At 40.6% G+C, this 12,424-nt stretch overlaps 1 protein-coding gene and 1 long non-coding RNA gene across 5 annotated transcripts in view; one reads left to right on the top strand and one right to left on the bottom strand.

The window, feature by feature from the left end:
* The window catches only part of PPP2R3A (protein phosphatase 2 regulatory subunit B''alpha), a 38,456-nt gene extending 27,790 nt beyond the window's left edge, over positions 1 to 10,666 (top strand). For 3 of the 4 annotated variants that reach the window (XM_082221721.1, XM_082221722.1, XM_082221724.1), the window contains 3 exons: positions 3,619 to 3,737; positions 4,894 to 5,000; positions 6,302 to 10,666. In XM_082221721.1, coding sequence (XP_082077847.1) covers positions 3,619 to 3,737; positions 4,894 to 5,000; positions 6,302 to 6,398 — 323 coding nt within the window. In that variant the 3' untranslated portion in view covers positions 6,399 to 10,666. The remainder of the gene's footprint in view (positions 1 to 3,618; positions 3,738 to 4,893; positions 5,001 to 6,301) is intronic. The other variant, XM_082221723.1, reaches the window with a different exon arrangement.
* Positions 3,643 to 6,340, bottom strand: LOC309532053. The gene is made up of 2 exons (XR_014219558.1): positions 6,217 to 6,340; positions 3,643 to 3,781 (listed from the first exon to the last, which is right to left on the bottom strand). It is a non-coding gene; the product is annotated as an uncharacterized lncRNA (long non-coding RNA).
* Positions 10,667 to 12,424: the final 1,758 nt, after the last annotated feature.

Here is a 12,424-nt window from a genome sequence, read left to right as displayed (position 1 = left end):
TGAGCCATAATAACAATAATTTATTATTTGTACCCCGCCCATCTGGCTGGGTTTCCCCAGCCACTCTGGGCGGCTTCCATAGAAACCAAAAATACACTAAAATATCACAGATTAAAAACTTCCCTGAACAGGGCTGCCTTAAGATGTCTTCTGAATGTCAGGTAGTTATTTATCGCTTTGACATCTGATGGGAGGGCATTCCACAGGGTGGGCGCCACTACCGAGAAGGCCCTCTGCCTGGTTCCCTGTAGCTTTGCTTCTCGCAATGAGGGAACCACCAGAAGGCCCTCGGCGCTGGACCTCAGCGTCCGGGCAGAACGATGGGGATGGAGACGCTCCTTCAGGTATACTGGGCCGAGGCCATTTAGGGCTTTAAAGGTCAACACCAGCACTTTGAATTGTGCTCGGAAACGTACTGGGAGCCAATGTAGGTCTTTCAAGACCGGTGTTATGTGGTCTCGGCAGCCGCCCCCAGTCACCAGTCTAGCTGCCGCATTCTGGATTAGTTGTAGTTTCCGAGTCACCTTCAAAGGTAGCCCCACGTAGAGCGCATTGCAGTAGTCCAAGTGGGAGATAACTAGAGCATGCACCACTCTAGCGAGACAGTCCGCGGGCAGGTAGGGTCTCAGCCTGCGTACCAGGTGGAGCTGGTAGACAGCTGCCCTGGACACAGAATTGACCATGGACAGCTGTGAGTCCAAAATGACTCCCAGGCTGCACACCTGGTCCTTCAGGGGCACAGTTACCCTATTCAGGACCAGGGAGTCCTCCACACCAGCCCGCCCCCTGTCCCCCAAAAACAGTACTTCTGTCTTGTCAGGATTCAACCTCAATCCATTAGCCGCCATCCATCCTCCAACCGCCTCCAGGCACTTACACAGGACCTTCACTGCCTTCACTGGTTCTGATTTGAAAGAGAGGTAGAGCTGGGTATCATCTGCATATTGATGGACACCCAGTCCAAACCCCCTGATGATCTCTCCCAGCAGCTTCATATAGATGTTAAAAGGATGTTAAAGAGGGAAGCATTCACCACCCCGCAGAGCCCATCGCCCAACCCTTCCTGGATTGCTTTTATTAGCCAGGATAGGCAAGGATCAAGGAGACAGGTGGTTGGTTTCACGCGTCCAAGCAGCCTGTCCACATCCTCGGGGGTAACGGATTGAAATTGATTCCATGCAACTTGACCAGACAGAGCTCTAGCACTCTCCCACCCCAGCCCTGCTCCCACGGTGGTGTCTAGCTCCTTCCGAATATGAGTGATTTTATCTGCAAAAAACTTTGCAAAATCGTTGCAGGAGATCTTGGGGTCTTTAAAAGGCCCCGGTGGTAAAGGTGGTTCCGTTAATTGTGAACCACCTGAAAGAGTCTCCTGCTACTATTTTCTACAGATGCAATAGAGGTGGTGAAGAAAGTCTTCTTCGCCGTCGCTATCGCCACTTGGTAGGCTCGACGTTGAGCTCTAACCTGTGTCCAGTCAGATTTGGAGTGAGTTTTCTGCCACTGACGCTCTAGCCGTCTCAACGATTGTTTCATCGCCCTCAGCTCTGAAGAAAACCACGGGGCTGTCCGGGCTCCACGCAATCGGAGAGGGCGCTTCGGAGCCAGACAGCCGATAGCCCTGGTTAACTCCGCATTCCAGCGGGCCACCAGGGAATCAGCTGAAAGGCCATCAACATGGGATAAAGCATCCCCTACCACTCTCTGGAAACCATTTGGATCCATTAAGTGGTGGGGGCGGACCATCCGAATTGGTCCCACCTCCCTGCAGAGGGGAAGGGTCGCGGAGAAGTCCAGTTGCACCAGGAAGTGATCTGACCATGGCACTTCTTTTGTTTCACTTTTACTTAGTGTCAGATCACCCACGTCACTAGAGGTGAACACCAGGTCTAAGGCATGTCCATGACTATGAGTTGGGCCAAACTTATTCAGGGACAGCCCCATGGAGGCCATGCCTTCCACGAAGTCCCGAGCAGCCCCTTGTAAGGTCGTGTCGGCATGGATGTTAAAATCCCCTAGGACAACCAAACTAGGTGTCTCCAGGAGAAAATCTGCCACGACCTGAAGCAGTTCGGACAGGGAATCCTTGGTGCAGCGGGGAGGTCGGTACACCAAAAGGAATCCTCTACTGCCCCTATTGCTCAACTTCCAGAACATGCACTCAGAAAACTGGGTCTTCCCAATAGGACGCCTGGTGCAAGCTAGTGACTTCCTAAAAATCACTGCAACCCCCCCTCCCCGCCCACATGACCTGGGTTGCTGTGCGTAAGAGAAACCTGGTGGGCAAGCAGCGGCAAGGACAGGCCCATCTGCTTCCTCCAACCAGGTCTCTGTCACACATGCCAGGTCACATCCTCCATCCACAATCAGGTCGTGGATGGCAGTGGTTTTATTCATCATTGACCTGGCATTACACAGCAACACCTTCAGGTCATGTGGGTTTCCCCTGTTGATTCCAGTATCCATCCGGTCAAGGCCAGACCCGGAGGCAGGGATAGTCTTCAAACAACGACTAAACCTGCCTTCTCGGTAATGACATGGTCTGGTCTTAGCGTAACTCCGCCTCCTGCCCATGATCACCAAGATCGGATGTCCCAGTGCTTCCCCCCTGTGGAACTTGTCCCAGCCATCGTGTTGGCTGGGGCCCCAGTCCCAGGCAGCCCTGATCCCGCCCCTTAAAACAAAACACAAACTATACAGAACCAATAAAACAACAACAACAAAAAAAGAACAGAACAATTATACTAAAATTAATCCCCAACCAAATATCCATCCCACCCACCCACCCCCAACAAAGGAAAAAAGGAATAAAAATTTAAATTGCCACCGACTGCTTGAGGACATTTTAAAGCACATTAACCACCTGGAACAGGGAAGCAATGGCAGAACACTTCCCACACTTCCCCCAAAGTTTCTTCCAAATAAGGGCCTGGGCCAGTTGGAAAAGGCCCTGGAAGGGAGCAGGCCCTGCAGGCCTCACCGCAGCAGAAGTCCCTTTATAGCTGGGAGAGAGGGCCTGGGCCACGCCCCCTGGGCCAGTTGGAAAAGGCCCTGGAAGGGAGCAGGCCCTGCAGTCATCCCTACAGCCGATATAATGTATCTGTGTGATCTCTCACCCACAGACCTGATAGTGATGCCAATCAAGGCAGTGCACACTTGAAAGCCCTTGTCCACAAAAGTATTTGAGAAACTTATTTCAAAATATGTTGGCTTTTTTTGGGTGAACACATTTGAATTTGCTCCTGGTGATCAAGCAGTAGGGGAAACCTTGTTCACAGCAACTATCTTGTTGCAAACTGCTTTTGAGCACAAATTTGTAAAAAAAGGGGGGGGGCTTATATAAACTCATCATCATCTCACTTCCATGGCATACAGAACTTGGATTTTTGCATGCCACTGGCACATACTGATTCAAACTGAGTTAACAAATTTGTCAACCTGTGTTGAAAATAGATCACCTAAAAGAATGGGTGAATCTGGCCTGAAAGGCCATCTCCCATTTCTTCATAAATCTTTAAATACTATTTACCACATGACATGTAACCCAGAAGCCTTGACACCCCAGTCCTACTGAGAACTGCTAGACTGATAATAAAATAATGTATTCTGGTTTTGCAGGAAGGGTAACTTTGCGAGACTTGAAAAGATGCAGAATGGCTCATGTATTTTACAACACATTCTTTAACCTGGAAAAGTACTTGGACAATGAACAGCGGGATCCCTTTGCTGTGCAGAAGGTATAAAGCAGTTCCGAAATAGTGATTGCTCTGAGAGTTCTACTCTGGAAAGGAACAAGAGATGGATACTTTCATCAAGAGATGGATACTTTCATTCCCAAAATAATTTACTATGAAATATGGTGGCAGTGGTCAAAATGATGTATTTAGAACAGAAATTTTCCTAAATGTATGCTTAGTAACCCCAGAAAATATAAGAGGAAGAAGAGCTGATTAAATTTGCTTAGTATCTGGAAAGGTTGTGTAATATCCCATTATATTATTCTTTGATCAGGTACTAGGACAAGTAATGACAAGACATTTCTGCATCTTCAGCAGAAATTAAATGATTAAGCCCTGCTTGCTTGGTGTCATGAGGCCTTTGTACATTGGCCTATTGCACATTATTCTTCCTTAATACTTAAAATGATTCTGATAAATGAGCAGCATACATAAATGGTAAAATCTATATGTAACAGTAACAGTTTCTTCAGTACATATTTCAAAGGAACAGAAACCTAGACTGTTTTCACTTATCTTGAATGTGATCTTTGGCAAGTTTATCCAATTCAGTGACAATTATTAGATGGGATATATAGTGTCTACAAATTTAGAACATCAAGTAGGATACAAGAATCTCTTTTCCGGGCTTATATGGCTAACGTTATTAGAACTCTTTGAACTGGAAGGGACAACAAGAGGTAGCTAAGTTATCCTTTCCCCTCATATAGCAACCCCTGTATCCTTATTCACCTGATTAAAAAACAACTATTGGTGAAGAATTTGTAACTACCTTTCATTACAAGTTTAAACAGCTTCACAGAAGAGAACTATGTCGCTTTGATTTCCCTTCTGAAGTCAATGGTCTACTGTAGACAAGAAATGCCTCAGTCCAGTGTTCTGGGGCATTAAGTTAAAAGTGTATAAAGAAATGTACGCAGAGGTATAGTGTATGAAAAATAATTTGTTTGCCATTTCTATTTCTAGTTTTCAGTAGCTGTACTCTTCAGAGTTTGAATTTCCCATGCAGTTTACCAGGAAAGTGAATGGTCATTGCCCTGAGACTGTGTGTTTGTGTGTATTTGTTCAAAGGCATCCTAGTTATTGCAAATATGGATATTGTGAAAGTGACTTGGTTTCTTCAGTTTTCATGTTTCCTTCTCACATATTTATTTAGGATGTTGAAAATGATGGTCCTGAACCCTCTGACTGGGACAGATATGCTGCTGAGGAGTACGAAATTCTTGTTGCTGAAGAGTCTGGCAATGAACAGTTACAAGAAGGGTGAGTGTCAATATCTGCAAAATGTGGTTATAATTGCTACTCCCAGAAGCCTCAAAACTCGCATGTTTGAAGATGAACAGTTGTTTTGAAGCAAAATGAAAAAGATAAACTGTTTAAAACAGAGAAACATGTTTATGAACAATAAAATGAGTTACTAAATAACTAATCTTGGAATGTCACTGCAAGCTTGTTTGACTATGACAATAAACACATATGACATAGTCATTTAGGGTGTCATTCCTTAGTTGATAGTTATACTGTTTGCTACTGTATCTACAAAATGTCAAAGCAATTAGCTGAACTGTTCCTAAACTATGCTGGCAGAAATGTTACAATCTTTTTTTCAACCAAAGGATTTGTGTATTATTGATGAATTCATATTGCTAACTCTTTGTAGATGAAAGCTTCCATGGCATATTAAAAGCATGCCCTGAGGCAACTCAGCCTTGGCAGAGAAAGGATAAGAGCCTTGCGTTCCTTATGTTTTAGTTTATAGTACACTACCAGGCACTGACACAGAAAATTGCTATGACTTAAAATGTGTCTTTCAGGAGTTGGCTTTGGAAAGCAAGATTGAGTGAAGATAAGCAATGTTTTATGATAGTATGGTTATTCTGGAAGCACCTTCACGTCAGCAAAAGCACTTTTCTTCTCCAGGGCCAAACTCTGAAAAAAGCCTGTTCTGTATATCCTGTTCTGTCCAGCATACCTCTGGAAAAAACTGCATTTTAGGGACCCCTATTTCTCCCTCTCCCCAGCAACTGTCTCCCACAATGAGCAGCACAAATGCACTTGCCTATACCTGGAGATTATCTCCAGCAAAAGAGGGTGTTCCTGTTTGCGAACATTTTTTTGAAACGAAACGTCTTCTGGGGCGTCCGATTGCGTGTAGGAAGCTGCAGCCAATCGGAAGCCGCACCTTGGTTTTCCAACCGTTCCAGGAGTCAAACGGACTCACGGAATGGATTAAGTTTGACAACCAAGGTACCCCTGTATGAGGGCAGAGAAATCGGCTTCTTTTGCATGTTGTTTTGAGCCTTCTACAAAATGTATTAAGGTGATAAAGTGAAAAATTCGTAAGCAGTGGTACCAAATGCTTTAGCATGTTATACGTTAAAGATTTAAATGGAATCATCATGGCCATTTGGATCCACTACTTACATTTCTGCTCTCTACGCCTTTATAAATACCTCAGATTTATAGCTGTTTTACTTACTAAAAAATGATCCAAGTAAAAGACCTCAGTTATAATCAAACATGTAAACCATCTGCATTCTTAATATCTTTCTTCCTTTTTGTAGATCTTTTGATGACGACTATGAAACAGATGAACTCTTATCACTACCTGAAATTGAAGAAAAGTCAGACCACTTAGTTATCTCAGATCTATCAACCTAAACATATTGAAGAAGTGTCTCCAAGGTCTGTTGATATTAAATGGGAGAGTCCTCAGTTCTTACATTTCAGGAATTACTTCATTCTTTTCCTTGAGAAAATAACCAACATTTGAAACCATAACACCATCTTTTAAAAATAATAATAATTACTTGCTTCTGCAGTTTGGTAACTTCCAGCAGTATGGTAATGTGTGTGGATATGAGTGGGCTTCCGCAGGCATATTTAGAAACTGTGGAGAAGCTAGAAGGGCTACACTGTACAACGAAGCATGGAAAGGGTTGAAAAGAATCCATGGTTGTAGAAAACCAAAGAATTTAAAACAAGTTGAAGAAATTATTTCCTGCCTCATGGATTATTTTCTCTTCTTTTTATACTTAGAAACTGAACCTTCAGCTTCCTTCTCACCTTGCTACATAATTGTGACAAAAACTACATGTTTTCCTAGAAATATTTTCAGATTACTCCACTGGATAAGCATCACAGGAAGATTTTCAATGAATAGGCGGGGGGGGGGTGTCCCAAGAGTTTATTCAAATCCAATATAAAGCTACTGGGTTTGTTTGTTTTTTAAAGTTTATTCTAGAAAAATCCAGGCTATTTGATCTTAATTGCCTCTCTCCACAGGAGGAGCTTTCTTTTTCTTACGGCTTTTCCAACAAAGTACAAGAGCCCCTCGTAAATGTTTAATCTTAGCGAATGCAATACTCCTACATATCTCTGTAGAAAGATCATGGCACATATATCCCCACATAATCAAGCGGTTACTGCAAGGAAATAACCCAAAACACTGCTGCAAGAAATAGCATAGCTCTTTCCTGCATTGTTCGCCTTTTTTTTTTTTAGCTTTTAAAACTAAAATCTAGGATGTGAACCTCTCATGAATGAGAGGTGCAGGGTATATGCCCTGCCAAATATTAAACAAAAACCCTGACACAGCAACAAAATTGACTGGAGCTCAGAAAGCTCCATTAAAATCAGTGACACCCTCACCTCCCCCAAACTTAGTTTGTGGTTCTTGCTCTTTAGAAATTAAAACGCTAGATTATGGTGTTTCCTCATTTGCACAATGGGGGAATGTTGTGTGGCACTAAAGCAGGTTTTAGAATTAGGCACTAAATTTCTTTGAAAGCCACTGAGATTTGCATCCCAGACTTAAAAGCATTGCCTTGGTTCAAACCCATTTAATATGAATATAGTTTGTGCAGGCTAAACAGTATGGATTGTAAGTTTGGATACTTTGGTATTGAACTTGCTTTTGTCTTAATTCTGTAATAAAATGTGTTAAAATAATAGGAATAATCATGCATTGAATTATAGGAAATTGTTTGCACTTTTTTCAGATACAAAATCAAATTTGAAAAATGCCAGCATACCAAATTTAACTTCCTCTGCTATAGGTTAAAAGTGTATTAGAGTTTTGGAACCTACTTTCAGTGCCAGTCCTGGAGCATGAATACTGCATTGTATAATAACAATCTGGAAGAGTGTATTTGAGCATCTGCCTGGATTGTTGATGCAGGTGTATGACTCTCGCTTACGGTGTGAGGGCTCTGAGGTTCCTCTCGGTGATTTGCCTTGGTCACAAACAGAAGGGGGCCTGTACTTTACCCTGTGTTCTTTATCTGTACGCATGCATACACATATACACCATTTTATGGAAGTGCCAGGTGCAGTGTCTGAGCACATGCTTTGCATGCAAAAGGTCCCAGGCTGAGTCTCTGGCATCCCCAAGCAGGGCTGGGAAAGAATCCCATGTAAAAACATGGAAAACTGATGCCAGACAGTTCTGATGGACCAATGATCTGATTCAGCATAAGGCATGTTCTTGTGCAGAGCGCTTTTTCCACACTACTAATTACTTAAGCAAAACCGTTTGTAGTTGGAATTAGAGAAGTGGAAGTTTTTTGGTCAGAGGCTTGTGGTGCTCTCTGTAAACACAACAAATTAACATTTTTAAAGCTGGTTTTCAATAAATATATATTTTAAATAAATAAATAACCTCAATCAAGTTTTAATTCCAGACCAGGTATTAGCAACAGAGCTTATAAGAAGGGTTCTAGAATGAAAACCCCTTGATATACAGTCTGATAAATGTTGCAAATGATAAAGAAGTATGGGATTTATCACTTTTTTAAAAGACTGCTGGTGATAAAGATAAAAGACAGAAAATGTTTTCATTTCCATGCCATCTATACCATTTATATTCACACTGATTTTTTTTTGGGGGGGGGTTGTAATTTTAGGAAAATTGGAGGATCCCATAATTCTGAGTTGTTGGAAGAAATATTCAGTTGACAACTCATTTCCCCCAGAGTATTAGATTTTATCTCATAGCATTTGTGCTAACTATACAGTTCACAAGATTTTATCCAAACCTTTGATTCCATGCAATTCTTCATTAGTACATCAGTTGGTTTTATATATACTATTACATATTATAGAGCAAACATTGGAGAAAGGAGTTGGTAAAATGCATTTTTTTTAAGTATTTTTAGTGGAACTGACACTGATTTCACCATTATTTTTGAGCAACTATTTTAAGTTAGCATTATTCCACATTAGAGTGGTTATTGCCATGCTGCACCTGCGACGTCCAGCCTCCCAACACAGCTGCGTACTGAACAAGACTTTAGACTAGTCTCATGTAAGTTTGTAGACTGGTCTGCTGTTTGGAAAGGTTTACTGCACTCCTGTTACAATTCCAATCAGGAATGGGTTAATGTGTCAATATGTTCCTCACCCTGTTCTACCCACGCCATGTAGTTTGGGTGATTAACTGTTTTCTCTAGAGAATCCAAACACAGCATCTTAAATAAGCACAGGCTTCGCATAAAGTGTTTCCTTGGTGTTACCAGGATCTACTTCACACCATTGCTAACTCATTTAAACTGTTGTTCCGCTACGCTGGTGCTCTAGTTTTAAAATTATGCATACTTCTTTGGCTAAACACAATTATGATTATTTTCATTTTTGGAAAGAAAGGTTAACTTGAGCTGCCATATCTTACTTGTCATAAAGTAAATGGCAGAGGCAATTATTAGCATCGTTTCACTTGAAGCCAATAGTGTAGATATGCAGATAACTTTAGTGAATAATTTTATAAGTGGTAATCCGTTAGGTTACCACTTACATTTAGCACTACATTTGAATAGGAATGATGTGTCGACAGGTCAACTGTATGCAAATTTGTATTCAAAAACACTGTAAAATTTTCTGTATTGTAAAAATAAATGTTCTTATGGAATACTTGTAGCCTAATTGGAGCATAACTAGGAGCTAGACTCCCTATGTTTTATTCCCAGTTCTGCAAAGCACCTGCTATGCACCACTAGTAAAAGCTTGTTGAACTTTTGCACGTGTGCAAAAATACCTTTTTGGACAACAGTCTGTAAAGGATTTTTTAGTCAAATTTTGAACGTTTTGTTTTTATCTGCTCTTAATGCTGTATATCGGATTTCTTGTCTGAAGAGTAGAAATAATAACACCTACCTCATATGAAAGGGGTTAGTATAATTCAGACTGCTATATTGCAGAAATTCCTTTCAATAAACTGCTCAAGCAATACTTGTTTGGTGATGCATGTCCTTTAATGCCTATTGGGACAAAGTCTGTCTTCCACTGGTTAAAGTGGAATGAGAGAGAAACATGGTTACTAAAAATGAATGCTGCAATTGGTATCAAGTTTTTAGGCAGTGTTCGTGTTTTGGAGGTGCCTCACGCACTTTGTAACTGATTTTTCTACTTTATTTGGGCCGCCACTGAGAGGCAGTATTGTGCAGAAGGCACAGAGCTGAGCCGAGTATCAGGTTCATTGGTAAGAGTGTTTTTTTGTAAAATTGGACAAAACTGTCTGGATTTAACACAAAAGCTCTCCCAAGATCGCTCCAAGAGCATCTTGGGTTTAGCTTAAAATATATAGCCTTAAAAGACCAAAAAGTTCATCCACAATGCCAAAATAACTCTTGGGTCTAAGAATATCTTTGAGTATCACAGTATGTGAAGTCTATGCAAAAATATTTTTTAATGAAGGTCACAGAGACTATAAACACGAAATAATTTGGAGAAATGCTTGTAATTAATGTTTATTCATGTATTTTAACATGCTTTGTTGTTATGTGTTAAGGTTTGCAGGAACTAAGATGTACAAAAAAAAGTTGTGAAACTTGTTTGACACAGTTGTCCGAGGATTACTTGTGCTGGGCAAGGCTTTGCCTTAGCTATTTTCCTTTGTATTTCCTTTTTTGCAATTAAAAATATTTTTAAAAATAGCGAGTCTCATTAATTTCCCCCCACAAGATAGGAATTAATGTGCTGTATCTCAGAAACAGAAATAATTAAAAAGAAAAGTTTTAGAATGGAGTCTGAAATAAGTGACGTTGTACGCTACAGAATTTACTACCACATTTAATCAGTTGGAATAAGAGCAAGGCTACAGAATAGCAAATGAGCAACCCAATCTGGACTGGTGTGTATTCTGGTCTTTGTGTCAAATCCAATCTATTTCAACTTCATTATGTAAGCATTTTTTTTGAATTGCATGCTTTTTGTCAGTTTCATTTTGGTCACATACAGATTGCTATTAGTATAAAACATTAATGCCAATCATCTTGCAATTCTAAAACAGCAAGCCCCATTTATCCCATAATTTGGAGCATCATTAAAATAAACATGCATAGGATTGCAATACACAAGTTATTACATTGAATGCCAATTCTCAAAGCAGCCCTGATATCAAAGGAGTCAATATTTGGAATACTTCTTATTTGTTAGGCATGTGTGCCATTGATATACGTAAGCCTGACCACCTCTCAGTCGTTAAATGTGGTGGCACAGCTTTTAAAAAGAGCTCCGCACTTCTGAGGAAGTGAATGGGTTCCAAGTTAATTTTAATAAGCTGGAGGTACATATGCCCAAGATTCGGAGAGCTCTTCCCTCAGTATTTCAGATTCTGCTGTGTCACTCTAAGATTTGGTATTTGGGAATATATATTACAAGGAATCTAAGTTATAGAAAGTCAGTTATGGGAACGTGTGATAACAAATTAATAAACATGTAGTTAGATGGAGAAGAATCAATCTTAGTATCATGGACTGTCTAATGGTGGGAGTCATGATGCTTATTTTTTAAAACATTATTGTATTTCTTTCAAACCCTGCCAGTTTGGGTCCCCAAGAAACAGCTTCAGAAATGGCAAAGGAAAGAAAATTTATCTTTGGTTCAGCAATGCCATTGATTAGGAAATCCATTTTATTTAAACCAGCTCAGGAAGGGGTGCCCTTAATGTTGAGATTTATTATGAGGTGAACCAAATAAGAAATGTGATATCAGTCTTTTATTTTAGAAGACAGAATGAAACAGTGAGCCCAACTAGAGAGCCAGGTTATTGGGTGAATTAACATAAATTAGAATAAAACAGCATTCGTTGTGTTAGTTCAAAGACCATAGCAGAAGGAATCCCGAATAATATCCCTCCTTTCTGAAAGCATAAATTGCACTCACTTTTCTAGATCATAAATCATTTTACTGTACTATGGCAATGTTCAGAGTCTGGAAGCATAGGGCAGGGTTGTTAATACCAAGGTTATCTCCCATGATTTCATCGGCATTTCAAATATTAATTCCTTCTGAAACTGGCAGTCAAGAGAGAGTGCTACTTCCCAGCTCATGAAATTTGAGCAAAAGCTGTTTGATAGTCTAATAGCGATGAGAGATATTGTATCCAATATATAAAAATGGCAATTGATGCTGTTCATTGGTATTTTAAAATATTGTGTACCAGATTTTAAAGTGTTTCTTTTTACGGTTTGTACACTATTAAATATCTTTTTTAAAAAATCAACTGTGGAAACATGGCCTTAACATCATAATCAAGAGGACTGTAATACATTGTAGTCTAAGCTGCCCTTTAAATACCTGGCAGCAACTGCTAGGAAGGCATAATTAAAACTTCTCCATTGACAGTATTTAAGATTATCTTACACGTACCCAGACTTCCCCTCTAAGTTGGAGTTGACATATGGGCACTT

The sequence above is a fragment of the Podarcis vaucheri genome, assembly GCF_965113315.1.
Source record: "Podarcis vaucheri genome assembly, chromosome: 5".
Classification (NCBI taxonomy): domain Eukaryota; kingdom Metazoa; phylum Chordata; class Lepidosauria; order Squamata; family Lacertidae; genus Podarcis; species Podarcis vaucheri.
Note: the sequence above shows the minus strand (reverse complement) of the source record. Positions and strands in the feature narration are given on the sequence as shown.